This window comes from Anser cygnoides, chromosome 34 (genome assembly GCF_040182565.1).
Source record: "Anser cygnoides isolate HZ-2024a breed goose chromosome 34, Taihu_goose_T2T_genome, whole genome shotgun sequence".
In the NCBI taxonomy this organism is placed as follows: Eukaryota; Metazoa; Chordata; class Aves; order Anseriformes; family Anatidae; genus Anser; species Anser cygnoides.
This window is the reverse complement of record NC_089906.1, coordinates 78,081-99,824: the sequence shown is the minus strand read 5'-3', so window position 1 is coordinate 99,824 and position 21,744 is coordinate 78,081. Positions and strand designations below refer to the sequence as shown.

The window sequence follows — 21,744 nt, the reverse complement described above, 5'->3', positions numbered from 1 at the left end:
AGGGGTTATAGGGATGGGGGGTTGTAGGGTCACAGGGGAGGTTATAGGGGCACGGGGAGGGGTTATAGGGACATGGGGGGGTTATAGGGACATGGGGGGTTATAGGGACATGGGGGGTTATAGGGACAGGGTGACGGGGGTGTCCCGGGGGGGTCTCACCCCCGCTGCCCCGCAGGGCGGCCACCTCCTGCTGCAGCTGCTGGTGCTCAGCCCGGAGCTCGGCCAGGGCCTGAAACAGGGGCTCTGCGGGGAGGGGGGGTCAGCCCCGGAGCGGGACCCCGAACGGGGACGGGGACCCCGAACGGGGACGGGGACCCCAAAGGGGGACGGGGACCCCAAATGGGGACGTCTCACACGCGGCTCATACACACGGCTCTCACACGAGGATTTCACACGAGGGTGTCACACGAGGGGCTCTCTCGCACGAGGGTCTCGCACGAGGGTCTCACAAGGATCTTGCACGAGGGTCTCGCACATGGCTCTCAGGCGGTTCTTGCACAAGGGGCTCACACGAGGGGCTCTCACACGAGGAGCTCACACGGCTCTCGCACAAGGGTCTTGCACGAGGCTCTTGCACGAGGCTCTCAGCTGCCACACGAGGGTCTCACACGAGCGTCTCACAAGGATCTTGCACGAGGGTCTCACACAAGGGTGTCACAAGGGCCTCACAAAGAGTCTCCCACACGGGGTTCTTGCACGAGGGTCTCACACACGGCTCTCACAAGCGGTTCTTGCACGAGGGTGTCACACGAGGAGCTCTCTCACACGAGGGTCTCGCACGAGGCTCTCACACACGAGGGTCTCACATGCGGCTCTTGCACGAGGCTCTCACACGAGGGTATTGCACGAGGCTCTCACACACAAGGTTCTTACACGGCTCTCGCACAAGGGTCTCACACGAGGGTGTCACACGAGGGTCTCACACGAGGAGCTCTCTCACACGAGGGTCTCACACGAGGGTGTCACACACGTGCCCCCCCCCCCCCCCACTCACGTGTTTGCACGCCGATGGCCGCGGTGCCGACGGCCGCCAGCACCCCCAGGGCCAGCGCCAGCGCCAGCAGCAGGCGCCCCCACGGCCCCCGGGGACACGGCCGGCGGGGGGCGCGGAGCCGGGGGGGGCACCTGCAGGGGGCACAACTGGGGGGGGGGGCCGGGGGTGAGTGCCCCCCGGGGAAATACCCCCTGAGGGGGGCAAATACCCCCCCAGTAGGGCAAATACACCCCTAGGAGGGCAAATGCCCCCCCTGGGGCAAATGCCCCCCCAATAGGACAAATAGCCCCCCTAGGACAAATACCCCCCCCCCATAGGGTAAATTACCCCCCCATAGGGCAAATCCCCTCCCCATAGGGTAAATTCACCCCCCATAGGGAAAATTCTCCCCCCAAGGGGCAAATCACCCCCAGGACAAATGCCCCCCCCCCCAGAGGACAAATGCCCCCACCCCAAGGGCAAATTCCCCCCAGTAGGGCAAATTGCCCCCCCCCAGTGGGACAAATACCCCCCCCCAAATAGGGCAAATGCCCCCTCCCGGACAAATACCCCCCTAGGACAAATGCCCCCCCCCGTAGGGCAAATAGCCCCCCAAGAGGAAAAATACCCCCATAGGGGCAAATCGCCCCCAAAAGGGGCAAATCCCCCCCCAAAGGGCAAATCCCCCCCGAAAGGACCAATAGCCCCTCCCAAATAGGGCAATTCCCCCCCCATAGGGCAAATCCCCCCCCCTAGGGCAAATCCCCCCCCAGCAGGACAAATGCCCCCCATAGGGTAAATTCCCCCCCCCCGTAGGGCAAATCCCGCCCCCAAAGGGGTAAATCCCCCCCCCCCAATAGGTAAATGCCCCCCCCGTAGGACAAACCCCCCCCCATCGCACAAGTGCCCCCCCCCCGTACCGGCGCCCCCCGTGGTGCCGGCAGGCCTTGAGGGGCAGGTGGGGGGGGGCGGCGGGGGGGGCGGCGGGGGGCTCCACGTTCTCGTAGTCGTCGCTGGACAGGCGGGGGCGGCCTGGGGGGGGGGGGGGGGGCAGCACCGGGTCCTTGTCCCCCCCCATGTCCCCGTGTCCCCCCGTGTCCCCATGTCCCCCCCGTGTCCCCGCGTCCCCCCTGTGCCCCCCCATCCCTGTCCTCCCCCGTGTCCCCCCCATGTCCCCCCGTCCCCCCTGCCCTGTGACACCCCCAGCTGCCCCCCCGTGTCCCCCCTGTGCCCCCCCCCCCCGTGTCCTCATGTCCCCCCCTGTCCCCCACCCCCCCGGTCCCCCCCTGTCCCCATGTCCCCCCCCCCCCCCCCCGTACCTCGGGGCTTCATGGCCGGGGGGGGGGCCCTAAAACACATTTGGGGTTGTTGGGGACAGGGACGCGACCCCGAGGCGTCCCCAGCCCTGTCCCCGTGTCCCCCCCGTGTCCCTGTCCCCTCCCGTGTCCCTCCCCGTGTCCCCATCCCCATGTCCCCCCCACTGTCCCCACGCCCCCCGTGTCCCCGATCCCACCCCATGTCCCCCGTCCCCCCACAAGTGTCCCCATCCCCGTCCCCGTGTCCCCCCGTGTTGCCATCCCCACCCCATGTCCCCATCCCCGTGTCCCCCCATGTCTCTGTCCCCCCCATGTCCCCATCCCCATCCCCGTGTCCCCCCCCGTGTCTCTGCCCCCACCCCCAAGTGTCCCCATCCCCGTGTCCCCGTCCCCCCATGTCCCCGTGTCCCTATCCCCATCCCTGTCCCCATGTCCCCCCCAGTGTCCCTGTGGCCCCCCCGTGTCCCCGTCCCCCCCCCATGTCCCCATCCCCACCCCGTGTCCCCACCTCGGGGCCACGTCGGCCGCGTCCCGCAGACGCCACCCGCCCGCCTGTCACGGGCCACCACATCCCCGTCACGGGCCACCGGAGTCCCCGGGGGAACCGAAACTGTCCCCGTCCCCGGGGCGGGGCCACACCTGTCCCCAACCGTCCCCGGTGCCACCCAACGTCCAAAACAGCCTGGGGGGCCCCGAGGGTCCCCAACGGTCCCCGGTGTCCCCGTGGTCCCCAAGAGTCCCCAGCGGTCCCTGGGCCGAACGTCCCGGGAGGTCACCGATGTCCTCAGGGGTTCCCATTGCCCCCGGTGGTCCCCAGTGTCCCCAGTGTCCCCAGTGTCCCCAGTGTCCCCAGAGTCCCCAATATCCCCAATGTCCCCCGTGGTCCCTATTGTCCCCAGTGGTCCCCAACGTCCCCAGTGTTCCTGGTGGTCCCCAGTGACACCAATGTCCCAAATGTCCCCGTTGTCCCCAATGTCCCTATTGTCCCCAGTGCCCCCAATGTCCCCCGTGGTCCCCAATGTCCCCACTGTCCTCAGTGTCCCCAGTGTCCCCAACGTTCCTACTGTCCCCAGTGTCCCATTTGGTCCCCAGTATCCCCAGTGTCCCCAGTGGTCCCCATTGTCCCCAGTGTCCCTGCTGGTCCCCAACGTCCCCAGCCAATGTCCCCAGTGTCCCTTTTGTTGCCAGTGTCCCCAATGTCCCTGGTTGTCTCTATTGTCCCCATTGTCCCCAAGGTCCCCAACACCCCCAGTGTCCCCATTGTCCCTGGTAGTGCCCACTGTCCCCAACACCCCCACTGTCCCCACTGTCCCCAATGTCCCTGGCGGTCCCCCTTTGTCCCCAAGGTCCCCAAGGTCCCTGGTGGTCCCCCAAGGTCCCCAAGGTCCCTGGTGGTCCCCCAATGTCCCCAAGGTCCCCAATGTCCCTGGCGGTCCCTATTGTCCCCAAGGTCCCCAAGGTCCCTGGTGGTCCCCCAAGGTCCCCATTGTCCCTGGTAGTCCCCACTGTCCCCACTGTCCCCATTGTTCCTGGTGGTCCTCCAATGTCCCCAACACCCCCAGTGCCCCCAGTGCTCCTGGTGGTCCCCAATGTCCCCCTCCGTCCCCCCTGTCCCCTCGTGTCCCCCTGTCCCCCCGTCCCCATTGTCCCCGTCCCCCTGGGCCCTTTCCCCCCCCAGGAGGACCCAGGAACGGGGGCGCGCCAGCACCCCCGCGCCGCTCTGGCCGCCACAACTCTATGGTGCAGGGAAGGAAGGGGCGGCCACTTCCGGATCCGCCGCGCCCGTTCCGCGGCGCTTCCTCTTCCGCCGCGCTCCTCGCGCCGCTCGCTTGGGTTCCGGGCTCCGTCGGTTCCGCTCCCGGTTGCCCCGCTCGCCCGGTTCCGGTTCCGGCGGCGCCGCCCTTCCGCTTCCGGTGCCGGTGCGGTCCCGGGGCCGCCATGGGCGCGCACCTGGCCCGGCGCTACGCGGGGGGCGCGGACACGGAGCCGGACCCGCTGCAGATGCCGACCTTCCCCGCGGGGCTCGGCCTGCCCCAGCGGGCGCCCCGCGGTACCGGGGGGGGGGGGGGGGGGCACGGGGAGGGGGCGGGGGCACCGGGAGGGGGGAGGGGAACCGGGGGGGAAGGGAACCGGGGTGGGGGGGGGGGCTGGGCGCGTCCCCGTGTCCTTGTCCCCGTGCCCCCCGTGTCCTTGTCCCTCACCCTTTCCCCTCCCCCCCGGTTGTCCTTGTCCCCCCCCCATGTCCCCGCCGTGCCCCCCGTGTCCCTCCCCGTGTCCCCCCCGCCCCAACTCCCCCTGTCCCTGTCCCCGTCCCCGTCCCTGTGCCCTGTCGTCCGTCCCCCCCCCCCCCCCCCCGGCCGTGTCCCCATCGGTGCCGTGTCCCCCCCCCCCCCCATGTGTGTCCCCCCCCCGTGCGTCCCCCCCGTGTCACCCGTCCCCCCAGCACCCCCATTCTCGTCACACGTCCCCGCTGTGTCCCCCCCTCTCACCCCATGTCCCCACGGTGTCCCCCCCCTTCATCACACGTTCCCCCCCCCCATTGTCACACGTCCCCCCAGCGCCCCCCAGCGTGTCCCCACGGTGCCCCCCCCCCACCCCACGTCCCCCCAACGTCCCCACCCTTGTCACACGTCCCCGTGGTGTCCCCCAACGTGCCCCCGTCCCCTGACTGTGTCCATGTCCCCATCCCCTGACCCTGTCCCCTGTCCCCATGCCTTGACCGTGTCCCTGTCCCCTGACCCTGTCCCCATCCCCTGACCCTGTCCCTGTCCCTTTCCCTGTCCCCTGACCCTGTCCCCTGACCCCGTCCCCATCCCCCGTCCCTGTCCCCATCCCCCGTCCCTGTCCCCATCCCCTGACCCTGTCCCTGTCCCCTGACCCTGTCCCTGTCCCCATCCCTGTCCCCTGACCCCATCCCCATCCCCTGTCCCTGTCCCCATCCCCTGTCCCCTGACCCCGTCCCCATCCCCTGACCCTGTCCCCATCCCCTGACTGTGTCCCTGTCCCTGCCTCCTCTCCCCTGACCGTGTCCCCGTCCCCTCATGGTGTCCCTGTCCCCTGGTGGTGTCCCTGACCGTGTCCCCATCCCCTGACTGTGTCCCCATCCCATCCCCCGTCCCCTGACTCTGTCCCCGTCCCCTGACCCTGTCCCTGTCTCCTGTCCCCTGGCCGTGTCCCCATCCCTTGACTGTGTCCCCGTCCCCTGACCCTGTCCCTGTCTCCTGTCCCCTGGCCGTGTCCCCATCCCTTGACTGTGTCCCCGTCCCCTGACCCCGTCCCCCTGTCCCTGTCCCCGTCCTCTGACGGTGTCCCTGTCCCCCGATGGTGTTCCCGTCCCCTGACCCTGTCCCAGTCCCCTGGCTGTGTCCCCATCCCTTGACTGTGTCCCCATCCCTGTCCCCTGACCCTGTCCCCTGACCCTGTCCTCTGACCCCGTCCCCTGACCCCGTCCCCGACCCTGTCCCCTGTCCCTGTCCCCTGACTGTGTCTCCTGTCCCGTGACCGTGTCCCCATTCCCTGACCGTGTCCCTGTGCCCTGTCCCTGTCCCCATCCCCTGACCGTGTCCCCGTCCCCTGACCGTGTCCCTGTCCCCTGTCCCCGTCCCCGTCCCCATCCCCTGACCGTGTCCCTGTCCTGTGACCCTGTCCCCTGACTGTGTCCCTGTCCTCGTCCCCCGACCCTGTCCCAGTCCCCTGGCTGTGTCCCCATCCCTTGACTGTGTCCCCATCCCCGTCCCCTGACCCTGTCCCTGTCCCCTGTCCCTGTCCCCGTCCCCTGTCCCTGTCCTGTGACCCTGTCCCCTGACTGTGACCCCGTCCCCTGACCGTGTCCCTGTCCCCTTACGGTGTCCCTGTCCCCTGACCCTGTTCCCTGACCGTCCACGTCCCCTGTCCCTGTCCCCATCCCCTGACCGTGTCCCTGTCCTGTGACCCTGTCCCCTGACCGTGTCCCTGTCCCCTAACGGTGTCCCTGTCCCCATCCCCATCCGCTGTCCCCGTCCCCCCGCAGCGATGGTGGCGGAGCGCGGCAGCTGGCGGAGGCGCGGGTGCCGCTGGAGCAGCGCGACTTCTGCGCCCACCTCCTGCTGCGGCTCCTGCGCTGCCAGCGCGACGCCTTCCCCAGCGCCTGGAGCTGCCGCCCCCTGCGCCACCGCTGGGACGCCTGCCAGCACCGCGAGTAGGGGGGCAAGGGGGGCGGGGGGGGGCAAGGGGGGACGTGGGGGCGGGGGAAAGGGGGCGGGTTGGGGACAGGGGGACGAGGGGGGTGGGGGGGGACGGGGGGGCACAGGGGGCACAGGGGGGTGGGGGGGACATGGGGACAGGGGGACAAGGCAGGGACGGGGGCGGGTTGGGGACAGGGGGTGGGGGGGATGTGGGGACAAGGGGGGCAGTGGGGGTGGGGGGACAGGAGGGGGTTGGGAACGGGGGGACAAGGAGGGGGGTGGGGATGGGGGGGACACAGAGGGGTTGGGGACGGGGGCGGTTTGGGGACATGGGAACGGGGGGTTGGGGACACGGGGGCGGTGGGGACACGGGGGGTGACACCGGCTGAGGGCAGGGACGGGGCTGGGGACGCGGGGACACCGCGGCGTCCCCGGGGCTCCCCGTCCCCGTGGTGCGGTGACGGGGTGACACGGTGCCATGGGGTGACACGGGGTGACACGGTGACACGGTGACACGGGGTGACACGGTGCCGTGGTGACACGCGGTGACATGGGGTGACACAGGTGACATGGTGCCGCGCGTGTCCCCAGCTACGTGATGCGCATGAAGGAGTTCGAGCGCGAGCGGCGCCTGCTGCAGCGCCAGAAGCGGATCCGGGCACAGGAGGTGGCAGCCGCCGAGTGACGGGGACACCTGGGGACACCCGGGGACACGCGGGGACACCCGGTGCCACCCGGTGCCGCCCGGTGCCACCCGCCACGCATTAAATCCCCAGGCCCGACGCCGCGTCCCGCGTCCCCGTCCCTCGTCACCGCCTCGGGGGGACCGCGGGCTGTCCCCGGGGGTGGCCGCGCGCCCTCCCGCGTCCCCGGGGGGGGGGGGGACACAAGGACAGGCCACACACACACGGGGGGGGTGACACCGTTTATTCCCATCCTCGGGGACTTGGGGACAACGGGGGCGGGGGGCGCGGGTCGGTGACACCGGCGGTGCCCTCGCCGGCGCTGCCGTCACCGCGGGACGGGGACGACGGGGCCGGGTCCTCGGGCGTCCTGCTCGGGGCGGGGTGTTGGGGGGGACACAGGCGGCGGCGCCCCCCGTGTCCCCGCGGCGTCCCCGCGGTGTCACAGCAGGAAGGGGACGATGGGCGAGCGCAGCGGGGGGTAGTCGCGGAACTCCCGCAGGTAGCTGCGGTGCTTGCCCTGCGCCCAGATGGCCATCTGCACGAAGCCCACCAGCGAGAAGAGCGCCACTGCGGGGGCACCGTCAGCGGGGGGGCCGGGGGGACACCGGGGGGTTGGGGACACCGGAGGGGTTGGGGGACACCGGGGGGGAGGGGGGACACCGGGGGGGAGGGGGACAGTGGGGGACATGGGGGGGTGAGGGGCAAGGGGGACACGGGGATGTGCGGGGTGAGGGGGGACCCCAGGGGGCGGGGGGACCCCAGGGGGCAGGGGGGGCAAGGGGACACGGGGGGGTTGGGGACACGGCGGGGGGTGAGGGGACCCCAGGGGAGAAGGGTCGCTGGGGGAGGGGGGGCAGGGGACCTGGGGACCCGAGGGGACCCGAGGGGACAGGGCCACCGCCGACGTGGGGGCCTCAGAGGGACGGGGGGCAGCGGGGGGGGATGTGGGGACACGGCGGGGGGGGACAGGGCCCTGGGGGGGGCAGGGGGCTTGGGGACACCGGGGGGGGGGACACACGGGGGGGCGCTCACCGGGCAGGCACTGTGTCATGATGGTGAAGCCGATCCAGGACCCGACCTGGGGGGGGAGGGCAGCACCCATTTGGGGGGGGGGTCCTCCCAAACAGGGCTGTGCCCCCCCACCCAGGGGTGCCCCCTTAAGCAGTGCCTCCCCCATTGTGGTGCCCCCCCAAACAGGGATCCCCCCCCCCAAACAGGGCTGCACCCCTCCCCCAAACAGGGGTGTCCCCCGTAAGCAGTGCCACCCCTCGTTGTGGTGCCCCCCCCAAACACAACTGCCCCCAAACATTGGGGTGCCCCCCAACAGGGGTACCCCCCATAAGCAGTGCCACCCCCCCAACCCAAGGGGTGCCCCCCAAGAGGGGTACCCCCCCATTGGGGTGCCCCCCCCCCCGAGAGGGGTACCCCCCCCCAAACAGGGATTTCCCCCCCCCACCCAGGGCCCCCCCCCTCAAATAGGGTACCCCCCCCCCCCCCCCCCAAAGAGGGGTACCCCCCAAACAGGGTGCCTCCCCCCACCCAGGGGTGCCTCCCCTCATTGGGGTGCCCCCCCCCAGGGGTGCCCCCCCCCCCAGGGGTGCCCCCCGCGCCCCCCCACCTCGTAGGTGTAGTTGGGGCAGGAGACGAGCAGGAAGAGCCAGGTGAAGGGGTTGCGCGTGGGGTAGGGGATGCGCCGCGCCTTGGAGCCTGGGGGGGCGGGGGGGGGGCACACGTGTGAGCACGGGGGGGCACACGTGTGAGTGTGAGCGGGGGGGCACACGCGGGCGTGCACAGGGCGTGAGCAGGAGCACCCCCCCCAGCTGCCCCTCTGTGAGCCCCCCCCAGCCCCTGTTTGCACCCTGAGCGTGCCCCCCCCGTGTGCCCCCCCCCCCGTGTGCCCCCCCTCCGTGCCCCCCCGTGTGTTTGTGTCCCCCCCCCCCCCGTGTCTGTGCTCCCCCCGGTGTTTGTGCCCCCCCGTGTGTTTGTGTCCCCCCCCCCCTCTGCGCCCCCCCCCCGTGTCTGTGCCCCCCCCGGTGTTTTTGCCCCCCCCCCGTGCCCCCCCGGTGTGCCCCCCCTGTGTCTGTGCCCCCCCTGGTGTTTTTGCCCCCCCCCCCCATGTGTCTGTGCCCCCCCCCGTGTCTGTGCCCCTCCCTGTGCCCCCCGGTGTGTGTGCCCCCCCGTGTGCCCCCCCCCCATGTATTTGTGCCCCCCCCGTGTCTGTGCCCCCCCGCCCCTCACCCGCCGGCCGCAGGTTGCGCAGCGCCACGTGGATGGAGAAGTTCCCCAGCTGGCAGAACTGGGGGGGGCATGGGGCTGAGGGGGGGCACCCAACACCCCCCCTCCAAACCAACACCTCCCCGACCCCCCCCAGCGCCCCGGCACCCCCAAAGCGTGCCCCCAACACCCTCCCGTGCCCCCCCATGGCCCCCCCAAACCCCCCAGCCCCCCAGGACCCTCCCAGAGCCCCCCAAACCCACTGAGCCCCCCAGCACCCCCCATGACCCCCACGACCCCTCCATGGCCCCCAAACCCCCCCGTAGCCCCCCACGACCCCCCAGCCCCCCACGACCCCCCCAACCCCCCAATACCCCCTTGACCCCCCTCCCAACCCCCCCCCAGGCCCCCACGACCCCCAAACCCCCCCATAGCCCCCCAGGACCCCCCCAACCCCCCCAGCCCCCAGGACCCCCAGAACCCCCCAACCCCCCAGCCCCCAGAACCCCCCAGAACCCCCCAGAACCCCCCAGTCCCCCACGACCCCCAAACCCCCCATAGCCCCCCGACCCCCCAGCCCCCCACGACCCCCCAACCCCCCCATAGCCCCCCCCATGACCCCCCAAACCCCCCCATAGTGCCCCCCAGCCCCCCACGAGCCCCCCCAGCCCCCCACGACCCCCAAACCCCCCCATAGCGCCCCCCAGCCCCCCCACGACCCCCCCAGGCCCCCACGACCCCCAACCCCCCCAGCCCCCAGGACCCCCCCCAGTCCCCCACGACCCCCCAAACCCCCCCATAGCCCCCCCACGACCCCCCCAGCCCCCCACGACCCCCCAACCCCCCATAGCCCCCCCATGACCCCCCCCAAACCCCCCCCCATGGTGCCCCCCAGCCCCCCACGAGCCCCCCCAGCCCCCACGACCCCCAAACCCCCCCATAGCGCCCCCAGCCCCCCGACCCCCCAGGCCCCCGACCCCCCCAACCCCCCCAGCCCCCAGGACCCCCCAAGCCCCCCAGCACCCACCAGGAATACGGCGAGCGCCAGCTTCCCTGCTCATCGCCGTACGCTGCGGGGGGGGGGGGACACGGGGACGGGCTCAGCGCCCCCCCCGGCCTCAAATCCCCCCCCCCTCGTCTGGGGGGGGCCAGATCTCGGTCAGGGGGGTCGCAGGGTGATTTTTTTCCGGGGGGGGGCTCTCACCGGGGGGTGTAGAGGGGGTGGTTGATGTAGTACGCCATCCAGGCGGCGAAGCCCCAGTAGTAGGTGCAGTTCTGGGGGGGGACACAAAAATTAAGGGTTTTTTTTTGGGGGGGGGGGGGACACGGGGGTCCCGGGGGGGTTGTTCTGCGGGGGGGGGCACCTTGAAGATGTTGCGCAGCGGCATGGTGCCGTGGGAGAAGCGGTGCACGAAGAGCGTCTCCAGCAGGCGCTTGACGTAGTGGAAGGAGTGGCAGACGCAGGCCAGGCTGCGGGGGGGGGCGGTTAATTAGGGGGGTAATTAGGGGGGTAATTGGGTGGGTGGGGGGAGGAGCACCCCAAATTCAGCCCCCAGACCCGCCACCCGGTAGCTGCACCTCCTCCTGTGGGGTAAGGAGGCTAAGGGAACCCCCCCCCAAGGTTTGAGGGACCCCAAGTGTGCCCCCCCAGGCCCCCTTAGCCCCCCCTTCTCCCCCTTGACCCCCCAGGCCCCCCAGGACCCCCTGGGACCCCCTTTCACCATCCCTGCCCCCCCCCCCAGAACTCCCCAGGACCCCTTTCCCCCCTCCAGGATCCCTGGGACCCCCTATCACCCCCCTTACCCCCCCCCCCAGCCCCTCAGGACCCCCTTCACCCCCCAGGACCCCCTTTCACCCCCCTTGCCCCCCCCAGGCCCCCCCGGCCCCCCCACGGACTGGACGACGGCGTGGCGGCTGGCGGTGAAGTCGTAGCGGGGGCCGTAGAGGAAGGGCAGGCGGAAGTAGAAGAGCAGGTAGATGAGCAGCGGGCCCGCGTGCTCCGTCAGGAACACCTGGGGGGCAGCGCCGTGGGGGGGGGGCACGGGGGGCACCGCCGGGGGGGGGGGGACGGGGCGGGACACGGGGACGGGGGGACAGGAGGACGGGGGGGGACACGGGGATAGGGGAAGCATGGGGGGGCATGGGGATGGGGGACAGGAGAACAGGGGGGGGACACGGGGATGGGGGGGACATGGGGGGGGCACGGGGATGGGGGGGGACACGGGGATGGGGGGGACATGGGGACAGGGGGATGGGGGGGACACGGGGACGGGGGGGGGACACCGGCTGGGGGTACACAGGGGGCACGGGGGGGCATGGGGATGGGGGGGGACACACAGGGACGGGGGGGCACCGGCTGGGGGATGCGGGGGCACGGGGACAGGGGGCACGGGGGGGGGGGGCATGGGGGGGGGGGGACACAGGGGGGGTGGTGGGGGGACATGGGGACGGGGGGACACAGGGGGACATGGGGATGGGGGGGGAGAGATGGATGGGGGGACAGATGGGGACAGCCGGGGGGTGGGGGGACAGAGGGGGGGGGACAGAGGGACACGGGGGGGACAGAGGGACACGGGGGGGACAGGGGGACACGGGGGGGGACAGGGGGACACGGGGGGGCCAGGGGGCCAGGGGGCCGGCCACTCACGGTGACCCAGCTGATCTGGGCGCCCAGGTCGCGGAAGTAGAAGGTGGCGGTGGTGCCGACGGGCAGCGACTGCAGCACGTCCTCGTCCTTCAGCGAGCGGCCCTCTGGGGGGGGGCACGGGGGGGCACGGGGGGGGCACGGGGGGTCAGCCCCGCTGGTGGCACCGCGGGGGCCCCGGGGATGGGGCCTGGGGGGGGGGGGGTTGGGGGGGCACTCACTGGGGTCCAGGCGCAGCGACTGCCGGGCCGGGTACCACTGGGGGTCTGCGGGGGGGGGTGACACGGGGGGGGGTCCCCAAATAGCACGCGGGTCCCCGGGGGGGGGTCCCCGAATTCCCAACCCCCCCCCCACATGCCACAGGGGCTCCCAACCCCCTGCCCCAAATCCCATAAGGGTCCCCCCCCCCCAAACCCCACAGGGCCCCCCCCCAACCCCCCCCCCAAATCCCATAAGGGTCCCCCCCCCAAACCCCACAGGGCCCCCCAACCCCCCCCCAAATCCCACAAGGGACCCCAAAGCCCCTCTGCCCCCCCGCAACCCCCCCCCAAATCCCACAGACCATCCCCAACTCCCCCCCCCAACCCCACAGACCACCCCCAAACCCCCCGGAGGTGTCCCCAAACCCCACAGGGCCCCCCCAACCCCCCCCAAACCCCATAAAGGTCCCCGACCCCCCTGACCCCCCAAACCCCCCCCCCCCCCCCCCGTACGCACGGGTTTTGGTGAACAGGTTTTTGATCTCCGCCACCGTCGCCTGCGGCTCCACCTGGGGGGGGGCCACAACCGGACCACCCTTTAGCCCCCCCCCCCCAAAAAAAACAACATGGGGACCGGGGGGGCCCTAACCCCCCCGGGGAGGGCCCTAAATCCCCCGGGGAGGGGCCATAAATTCACGGGGGGGGTAGAAACCCCCGGGGAGGGGGCTAAATTCACCGGGGGGGCCATAATTCCCCCGGGGGGGCCTAATTTCACCGGGGGGGCATAAATTCAATGGGGGGCTCTAAACCCCCCGGGGGGGGGCCTAAACCCCCCGGGCGGGGGTCATAAATTCTCCGGGGGTCCCTACACCCCTCGTGGGGGGGCATAAATTCCCCGGGAGGGCCATAAACCCTTCGGGGGGGGGGCCTAAATTCCCCAGGGGCGCCCTAAATTCCCCGGGGGGCTCTAAACCCTGTGTGGGGGGGCATAAATTCACCGGGGGGGCCATAAATCCCCCGGGGGGGGCCTAAATTCACCGGGGGGGGCATAAATTCAATGGGGGGCTCTAAAACCCCCGGGGGGGGCCATAAATTCTCCGGGGGTCCCTACACCCCTCGGGGGGGCATACATTCCCCGGGGGGGGCCGAACCCCCCGGGGGGGGCCCTCACCTTGTCGAGGAAGCAGAGCTTCTCCCGCGTGCGCGCGTCCAGGATCTCCACCTCGAAGAAGAGCACGGCTTTCTTCGCCTTCTTCCCGGGGGGGCCGCCCCCGCGCCGCCACCAGCAGCCCCTGCAGCCCCCCGGCCCCTCCATGCGCCCCCCCCCCCCCCACCAACGGGGATTTTCCTGCCCCCCCCCCCGCCGCCGCCCCCTCTCCCAGGGGACTCTTCTCAGTCCCCCAAGGGACTCTTCTGCCCCCCCCAGGGGCTTTTCCCTCCCCCCAAGGGCTTTTACCCCCCCCAAGGGACTTTTCCCCCCCCCAGGGGACTCTTCTGCCCCCCAAAGGGACTTTTACCCCCCCCAAGGGACTTTTACCCCCCCCTAAATTACTTCTCCCCCCCCCCCCAAAGGGACTTTTGCCCCCTCCCAAGAGATTTTGCCCCCCCCCCCCCAAGGGATTCCCCCCCCCCCAGGGACGCTTCGGGGCTGCCGGCGTCTCCCCCCGGGCGAAATGCGATCGGCGCCGGGGGGGGCCCCGGCTAAATATAACCCCCCCCTGCCCCCCCCCGCCCCCCCCGCACCACCCCGGGGGGGCTCTTGGCCTCAGTGGCCCAGTGGTGGCCACCACCCCCGGGAGCGCCGGTGGCCTTCGGGGACGGGTGACGCAGGGGGCCACCTCCCCCCCCCGGTAAGGAATCGGGGCCAAAATGTGTCCCCCCCCCCCAGGGTGAGGGGACGGGGGGCAGGGGACATGGGGGGGGGGGACAGGGACGGGGGGTGTCACCGTGCTGGGGACAGGCTGGTGGGGACGGGGGGGGGGTCACCGCGTTGGGACAGGTGACAGGGGGGTGTCACTGCGCTGGGGACAGGGGGGGTCACCCCCATGACCCCCCGGGGGCGGGGCCGCGCCACCCCGGTGCCACCCCTTGGGGACAGGGCCATGTCCCGTCCCCTCCCCCCTTGGGCCTCCAGGGGCTGCCCTCAGCCGGGCCGGGCCTCGCCGCCGCCACTGCGCATGCGCGCGGCCTTCCCGTTCCGTGCGCGCGCGCACCGCCTCCCCTAGCAACCCCCGCCTCGCGCATGCGCGCTCACCCCCGCCTCCATCCTTTCCCTGCCGCCGCACGCACGCGCGCGCTCCCCCCGCCCTCGCTGCTACGCCGCGCATGCGCGCGCGCTCCCTCACCCCCCGCAGAACGCACGCGCGCCGGCGCCGCCGCGGGGCCTGGCGCATGCGCGGTGAGGACGCGGCGTCCTTCCCCCTGTTCCCCCCGGGCGGCCCCGGGGTCGGCGAGGCTCGGCCGGGCGGGCAGCGCGGGGGGAGGGGGGGAGCCGGGGCCGGGCCTGGTGCCGGCGGCGCCGCCTCACCTCGTAGTGCTTCATGGTGCCCGCTCCGCCGCCGCCGCCGCGCGCCCGCTGCCCCCACGTGACCGCCCCCCCACCTCCGCGCACCTGGCGAGCGGGGCCGGCCGCCCCCGCAGCCAATCAGCGCGCCTCGCGTGGCGGCACGCGGCCAATCAGGGCCGGGGGGCTCGGCGGGCTCGGTCTCCGGGGCAACGGGTAAGCATAGCAACGGCGGGGCCAATGGGAAGGGAGGGCGGCGCTGGGAGCCGGCCAATGGGCGGTGCGCCGGTGACGTCGGCGTGAGGGGCGGGGGAACCGCGGGGCCGGCTGTGAAGGGTGAGGCTGGAGGGGCGGGGCCTCCGGGTGAGGGGCGGGGCCCGGGGCCTGCAGAGGGGGCGGGGCCTACAGAGCGGGGCGGGGCTTGAGGGAAAGGGGGCGGGGCTTGAGGGACAGGGGGCGGGGCTTGATGGACAGGGGGCGGGGCTCTCCCGATCCCAGGGGGGCTGCAGGGCCCTGGGGGCTCTGGGGGATCCTGGGGGGGGCTGGCGGGGGTTTGGGGGAGGGGGCAGGGCCGGGGGGGGGTCCTGGGGCCGCACCCCCACCCCCACACCCCCCCGTGAGTCAGGGTGGGTGCGCCCCGGGGGCTGAGTCAGCCGGGCGGGTGCTGGCGCAGCACCCATGGGTGCCAAGGGGGGGGGGGGTGACTGCACCCCGCCCCCAGCCTGGCTCTGGGGTGGGGGTGGGGCTGGGGTGACCCCCCCGGGGGGACTGGGTGGCAACAGGGCTTGGGGGGGGACACGAGGGGACACGGGGGGGCACCGAGGGGCTTGGGGACACCGAGGGGGGACACTGGGGGGCTTGGGGACAATGGGGGGGGGGCACCAAGGGGCAGGGGGACACCAAGGGGCTTGGGGACACGTGTCAGCACTGTCCCCCCCATGTGCCCGTGTTCCCGTGTCACCAGGTACCTGTGTCCTGCGTCCCAGTGTCCCCGTGCCCGGGTGTCCCAAATGTCCCCGTGTCACCGACACCCCCAGGGGACCCGTCTGTGCTGTCACCTCACCGCTGTCACCCAGACGGCGTCGCCGGGGGTGACGGAGACACGGAGACGGGCCGTCACCGCCACGAGAGGTGGGTGGCAGGGGACAGGCTGCCGCAGGTGACACCGCCGGGGGGTGACAGCGGCCTGCGAGTGGCGGTGACAAGCTGTCAGCGCGGTTGGTGGTGGCGTTGGTGACAGGCCTGGCTGTCACCGTGGGTGACGGTGGCGTCGGTGACGGGCCCGGCAGTCCACGGGGTGCCGGTTGCCATGGCAACATGCCTGGTGGCATTGGCAACAGGCCCAGACCGTCTCCACGGGTGCCAGTTGCCGTGGCGACACGCGGGTGACGGTTGCCATGGCGACAGGCCTGGCGGCGGTGGCACTGGCGACAGGGCCCGGGCTGTCTCTGCGGCTGCCCGTTGCCGTGGCGACGCGCGCGGGGGGCGGTTACCATGGCGGCGCGCGGGGGCCGGTTGCCATGGCTACACGCGGGGGTCGGTTACCATGGCGACGCGCGGGGGACCGGTTGCCGTGACGCCCTCCCCGCCTATCACCGCGGGCTCCGGTTACCATAGCGACGCCCCGCCCCTCCCCGCGCGTGACGTCACCGCGCCGACCCCCCTCGTCACCATGACAACGCCCCCTCCCTTCCCGCGAGCGTCCGGAATCCCCTCCCAGAGTCCCCCGCCGCGCCTGCGCGCCCCTCCCCTTTCCCCCTACGTCACGCGTCACGCGGCGCGACGGCGGGCGCCGATTGGACGGCGGCGGGGCGCGGCCGGAAGGTTCTGGAGGCGGCGGCGGCGCTCTGGAAGGTTCCGCCGCCGGGGCCTATTTAAGCGGCGGGGCCGGGGCCGGGCCGGGGCCGGGCCGGGCGGCGGCGGGGAGCGGGGATGGGGAAGGATTATTACCGCACGCTGGGGCTGCCCCGCGGGGCCTCGGAGGAGGAGGTGAAGCGGGCGTACCGGCGGCAGGCGCTGCGCTTCCACCCGGACAAGAACAAGGAGCCCGGGGCCGAGGAGCGCTTCAAGGAGGTGGCCGAGGCCTACGACGTGCTGAGCGACCCCAAGAAGAGGGAGATCTTCGACAAGTACGGCGAGGAGGGTGAGCGCCGGCGGGCGGGCGGGGGGGGGGGCCGGGGAGTTGTGGCGGGGGGGAGAAGAGGCCCCGGTGAGTTTGGGGGGGAGCCCGATCCTGTTAAGTTTTTGGGGGCGTGGGGTCCCGGTCCCGTCAAGTTTTGGGGGGAGACCCCGGTAAATTGTTGGGGGGGGGGGTCCTCGGTAGTGTTTTTTTCTGGCGGGGGGAGATGCTGCATGGTTTCCGGGGGAGACCTCGGTAATTTGGGGCTGGGGGGCTAGTAAGTTGGGGAGGGGGATCCTGGTAAATTTTTGGGGGGGGGGGAAGACTGTGGTAAGTTTTTGGGGAGACCCCAGTAGGTTGAGAAAGGTCCTTGGTAAGGGGTCCCTGGGAGGTTTTTTTTGGGGGGTCCCTGTAAGTTAGGGGGCTCCCAGTAAGTTGTTTTTGGGGGGGGGAAGACCCCGGTAAGCTGGGGGTCCCCGGTAAATTTTCTAGGGGGAGGCCCTGGTAAGATTTTTTTGGGGGGGGGGGGGGTTCTCAGTATATGGAGGGAAGAGAGACCCGGGTAATTTGGGGGGGGGGGGGCAGTGGTACTTTGGTGGGGGGGGGAAGACCCCATTAAGTTGGGGGGCGGGGGGAGAAAGACCCCGGTGTGATGAGGGTGGGGGAGCCCTGGTCTGTTTTGGGAGGGGGAGACCCAGGTTTTTTGGGGGGGGGGGGGGGTCTGGGCTGGGCCCTGCTGGGGGAGAGCATGGGGGGGTTGTTATAGGGGCAGGTTGTCCCTGACCCCAAAACGTCCTGCTAATGGGGGGGCTTGTGGGGGAAATGGGGGTCGGGGGGTGTTGGGGGGAGGTATTGTCTGGGGGGGGGGGGGGTTGGGGCGGAGGTGGGCTGTAAGGGGGTGGTTTGTGGGGGGGGATAGGTTTTGGGGGAAGGGGGGGTGACTGTGGGGTTAACGATGTGGGGGGAGGCAGGCTCGGGGGGAATTAATGGGGCGAGGTACCCATGGGGGGGGGGCACAGGGGGAAGGCAGGCTGTGGGGTTAATTTGGGGGGGGGGACGTGGGGGTTATGGGGACAAGGCAGGCTGGGGGTGTCGACGGGGAGATAATGGGGTTAGTGGGGAGGGGGCAGAGCTTGGTTTGGGGGGGCACAACGGAAAGGAAGACTGGGGGGTTCGTTTGGGGGTGTATGGGGGGAGGCAGGCCATGGGGGTTGTTTTTGGGGGGGAGGCATGGGGGGAGGTTGGGTTTTCGGGCGGCACAGGGGGGAGGCAGGCCATGGGGGTCACTTTTTGGGGGGGTACAGGGGGACGGCAGGCCATGGGGGGGGCGTTTTTGGGGGGGGACAGGCTGTGAGGTTAATTTGGAAGGGGGGTCAGGGGGGACGGCAGGCCATGGGGGTTGTTTCTGGGGGGATTTTGGTTTGGGGGGGTACAGGGGGGCAGCAGGCCATGGGGTTACGGGACAGGGGGGCACCCAGATTAAAGGCGTGCCGGGGGGGCGGCGCACCCCCCTCTGACAAGCACAACACCCTGGGGGGGGGGAGCTCGTCCCCCTCTGGGCCACTGAAACGGGGCGGGGGGGTTCCCAGCCCCGGGCACCCCCGGGGCAGCGGGGCTGGGGCTGGGCGTGGGAGGGAGCGGCGGCGTCAGGCCCCAGGGGGATGCGGGGCGCGGCGGGGGCGGGGGGGGGCCGTGGGGCCGGTTTGGGGCTCGCCGGGGACAGGTCGGGGCGGCTGCCGGCACCGTCACCGTGCTAATGAGGGGCCGGGCTAATGAGGGGCTGGGCGGGGGCCGCTTGCGAAAGAGCAGCGCCGGCCCCACGTGGCCCCTATCCCCCCCCCCCACATGAAGCCCCCGTGGCGGAGCCATGCACGGGGACGAGGCTTTTCTCTCCCCCCTCCTGCCCATACTTCCGAGCCCAAAAAGGCAGGAACCGAGCCCAAAAGGCGGCCGGGGCGTGGGAGCTGGCGCCGCGGGGCTGGGCCGGGGCGCAGGGAGCGGCGTTGGCAGCGCCGCCGCGGTTTGCGGAGCAGGAAGAACTGGCCCGCCCGTCCCAGCACCGCCGGGCCCGACTGCGGCGCCGCGTCCCGGCCCCCCCCCCCCCAGCCCCACGGTGCTGACGGAAGCCCGGCTTCTCTCCCCCTCCCCCGCAGGGCTGAAAGGCGGCGCCCCCACCTCGGGCGCCGGGGGGCCAACGGCCCCACCTTCACCTACACCTTCCGCGGCGACCCCCACGCCATGTTCGCCGAGTTCTTCGACGGCCGCAACCCCTTCGACACCTTCTTCGTGCAGCGCAACGGCGACGACGACATGGAGGCGGACGACGCCTTCACCACCTTCCACATGGGCGGCTTCGGCAACATCAGCTTCCCCCGCGGCGGCCGGGGGCGGCCAGGACGGGGGGTGCCGTAAGCAGGACCCCCGTGCTCTACGACCTCAAGGTCTCCCTGGAGGAGATCTACGCCGGCTGCACCAAGAAGATGAAGATCTCCCACAAGCGCCTCAACCCCGACGGCAAGACGGTGCGCACCGAGGACAAGATCCTCACCATCGAGGTGAAGCGGGGCTGGAAGGAGGGCACCAAGATCACCTTCCCCAAGGAGGGCGACCAGACCCCCAACAACATCCCCGCCGACATCGTCTTTGTTGTAAAAGACAAGCCGCACGGCGTCTTCCGCCGCGAGGGCTCCGACATCATCTACCCGGCCAAAATCAGCCTCCGCGAGGTGGGCGCCGGGCCCGGGGGGTTTCTTCGGGGCTTGGGGCTTGGGGGGGGGCGTTTTGGGGCGCGTCCTGACCCCTTTTCCCCCCCTTCTCCGCGTCCAGGCGCTGTGCGGGTGCACGGTGAACACGCCGACGCTGGACGGCCGCACCATCCCCATGGTCTTCAAGGACGTGCTGAAGCCCGGCGTCAAGCGGCGCATCCCCGGCGAGGGGCTCCCGTACCCCAAAACCCCCGAGCAGCGCGGGGACCTCATCATCGAGTTCGAGGTCCGCTTCCCCGACAGGATCCCCCCTCCTCGAAGCCCATCCTGGAGCAGATCCTGCCCGTCTAGCGCCCGCCGCGCGGACTCGGGGGGAGGGTTTTGGGGGGGGGTTCCCTTTTTGTCATCGCTTCGGGGTGGAGGGGTTCCGCCTTTTGTTTTGGGACCGGAGCGGGAGTTCGGGGTCCCCCGGCGGAGAGGGCGCCGGGGGGGCACCGTTTGGCTGCGGGGGTGTGTGTGGGGGTGGCTGAGCCCCCAAAAGGAGCCCCGGGGTGCACCCGGCTCCTGGCCACGTGTGGGGACCTCGGCGCGGCCTCCTGGTGACCGGCTGGGGGTGATGAGGGGCTCGCCGGGGGCTGGGGACCACCGCGGGGCCTTGCCCCGAGCACCTGTGGACCTCCTCGTGTCCCCCTCCCCACCATCGGGGGGGGGCAAGGACCTCGCTGTGGCCTCACCGCCACCACCTGGGGGGACAGGGACCGCGCCGGGACTTCTTCGCCGTCATCTCCACGTGCTGGGACCACGTCCTGTCCTGCTCCCCGCCATTTGTGGGGGACAGGAACCTCGCTGTGACGTCTTCGCCGTCATCTCCACGTTTTGGGACCACACCTTGTCGTTCTCCCCATCATTTGTGGGGGACAGGGACCGCGCCGGGACTTCTTCGCCGTCATCTCCACGTGCTGGGACCACGTCCTGTCCTCACTGCCACCACCTGGGGGTGACATGAACCTCGCTGTGGCCTCGCCATGTGCCAGGACCACGTCCTGTCCTCCCCGTGACCATCTCCAGGAGCCGGGAACCACCGCGGGGCCTCACCACGTGCTGGGACCTCCTCGTGTCCTCGCCGCCACCACCTGGGGGGGACAGGGACCGCGCTGTGACTTCTTCAGCACCATCTCCGCGTTCTGGGACCGCGTCCTGTCCTGCTCACCATCGTTTCTGGGTGACAGGGACCGCGCTGTGACTTCACCTCCACGTTCTGGGACCACGCCATGTTCTCCTCCCCATCATTTGTGGGTGACAGGAACCACGCCGTGACTTCTTCGCCATCATCTCCACATCCTGGGACCACGTCCTGTCCTCCTCCCCGCCACCTGGGGGTGACAAGGACCTCGCCGTGGCCTCACCACGATGACCTTCAGGAGCTGGGGACCACCGCGGGGCCTGGCCACGTGCTGGGACCTCCTCGTGTCCTCACTGCCACCTCCTGGGGGGGACAGGGACCTCACCGTGACCCCCCCGGGACCTCCTCGCTGCCACCTCCGCGGGCCGGGACCACGAGGTGGCCTCCACCGCGCTGTCACCTCCCGGGGCCGCCTGGGGGTGGCGGGGACACTTCTGGGACCCCCTCCCCGATGCCACCTGGGGGGGGACAGGACCCCCGCCACCCCCCCCAATCGTGCTCAGGACCGCGCTGCCCCTTCCTCATCTCGCTGGGTGCAGCCCCCTCCCCCCCCCCCAGATTTGGGCCCCCCACCCTGGGGTGCTGCGGAGGCCGGGCTGGGCCTCGCCCCTCTTATCCTTTGGGATAAAAACGCCCGGAAAAGGGTCTGTTCCTGCAACAGGAGCGCGCACGCTGTACAGATTTTTGTAGAAAGCGTTGTAAAGTTCACGGGTAATTAGTAAAAAGTCGTCAGAGCGCCCCCGCCTCTGTGTCTGTTGGGGGGGTCCCCCAAAATGTCCTTTTGGGGGAGGGGGGCTGGGATTTGGGGAGGGTCCCCCAAAATGTCATGGGGGGAGTCCCCAAAATGTTCTCTTCTGGGGGGCTGGGATTTGGGGAGGGTCCCCCAAAATCTCTTCTGGGGGCTGGGATGTGGGGGGGGGGTCCCCAAAATGTCCTCCCGGGGGAGCTGGGTTTTGGGGGGGGTCCTCTCCAGGGGGTTTGGGATGTGGGGGGGTTCCCCAAAATATCCTCTCGGGGGGGGCCTCCCCTTCCCCCCCG

General features: G+C 71.4%; 3 protein-coding genes across 3 annotated transcripts; 2 read left to right on the top strand and 1 right to left on the bottom strand.

The window, feature by feature from the left end:
- Positions 1–4,227: 4,227 nt before the first annotated feature.
- NDUFB7 (NADH:ubiquinone oxidoreductase subunit B7) lies at positions 4,228–7,234 on the top strand. Its single transcript, XM_066986434.1, is given in 4 exon segments — positions 4,228–4,339; positions 6,299–6,307; positions 6,310–6,466; positions 7,044–7,234. Coding segments are annotated over 4 exon segments (372 nt in total). The 3' UTR covers positions 7,138–7,234.
- Positions 7,235–7,364: 130 nt separating this feature from the next.
- LOC136788242 (very-long-chain enoyl-CoA reductase-like) lies at positions 7,365–13,526 on the bottom strand. The gene is given in 13 exon segments (XM_066986436.1): positions 7,365–7,705; positions 8,171–8,216; positions 8,757–8,845; positions 9,377–9,434; positions 10,380–10,405; positions 10,408–10,425; positions 10,558–10,627; positions 10,717–10,822; positions 11,249–11,364; positions 12,000–12,103; positions 12,218–12,262; positions 12,714–12,765; positions 13,368–13,526. Coding segments are annotated over 13 exon segments (1,002 nt in total). The 5' UTR covers positions 13,512–13,526; the 3' UTR covers positions 7,365–7,577.
- Positions 13,527–14,554: 1,028 nt separating this feature from the next.
- DNAJB1 (DnaJ heat shock protein family (Hsp40) member B1) lies at positions 14,555–20,011 on the top strand. The gene is given in 8 exon segments (XM_066986433.1): positions 14,555–14,915; positions 15,664–16,842; positions 18,972–19,007; positions 19,010–19,200; positions 19,202–19,236; positions 19,238–19,544; positions 19,645–19,834; positions 19,837–20,011. Coding segments are annotated over 7 exon segments (1,008 nt in total). The 5' UTR covers positions 14,555–14,915; positions 15,664–16,631; the 3' UTR covers positions 19,875–20,011.
- Positions 20,012–21,744: the final 1,733 nt, after the last annotated feature.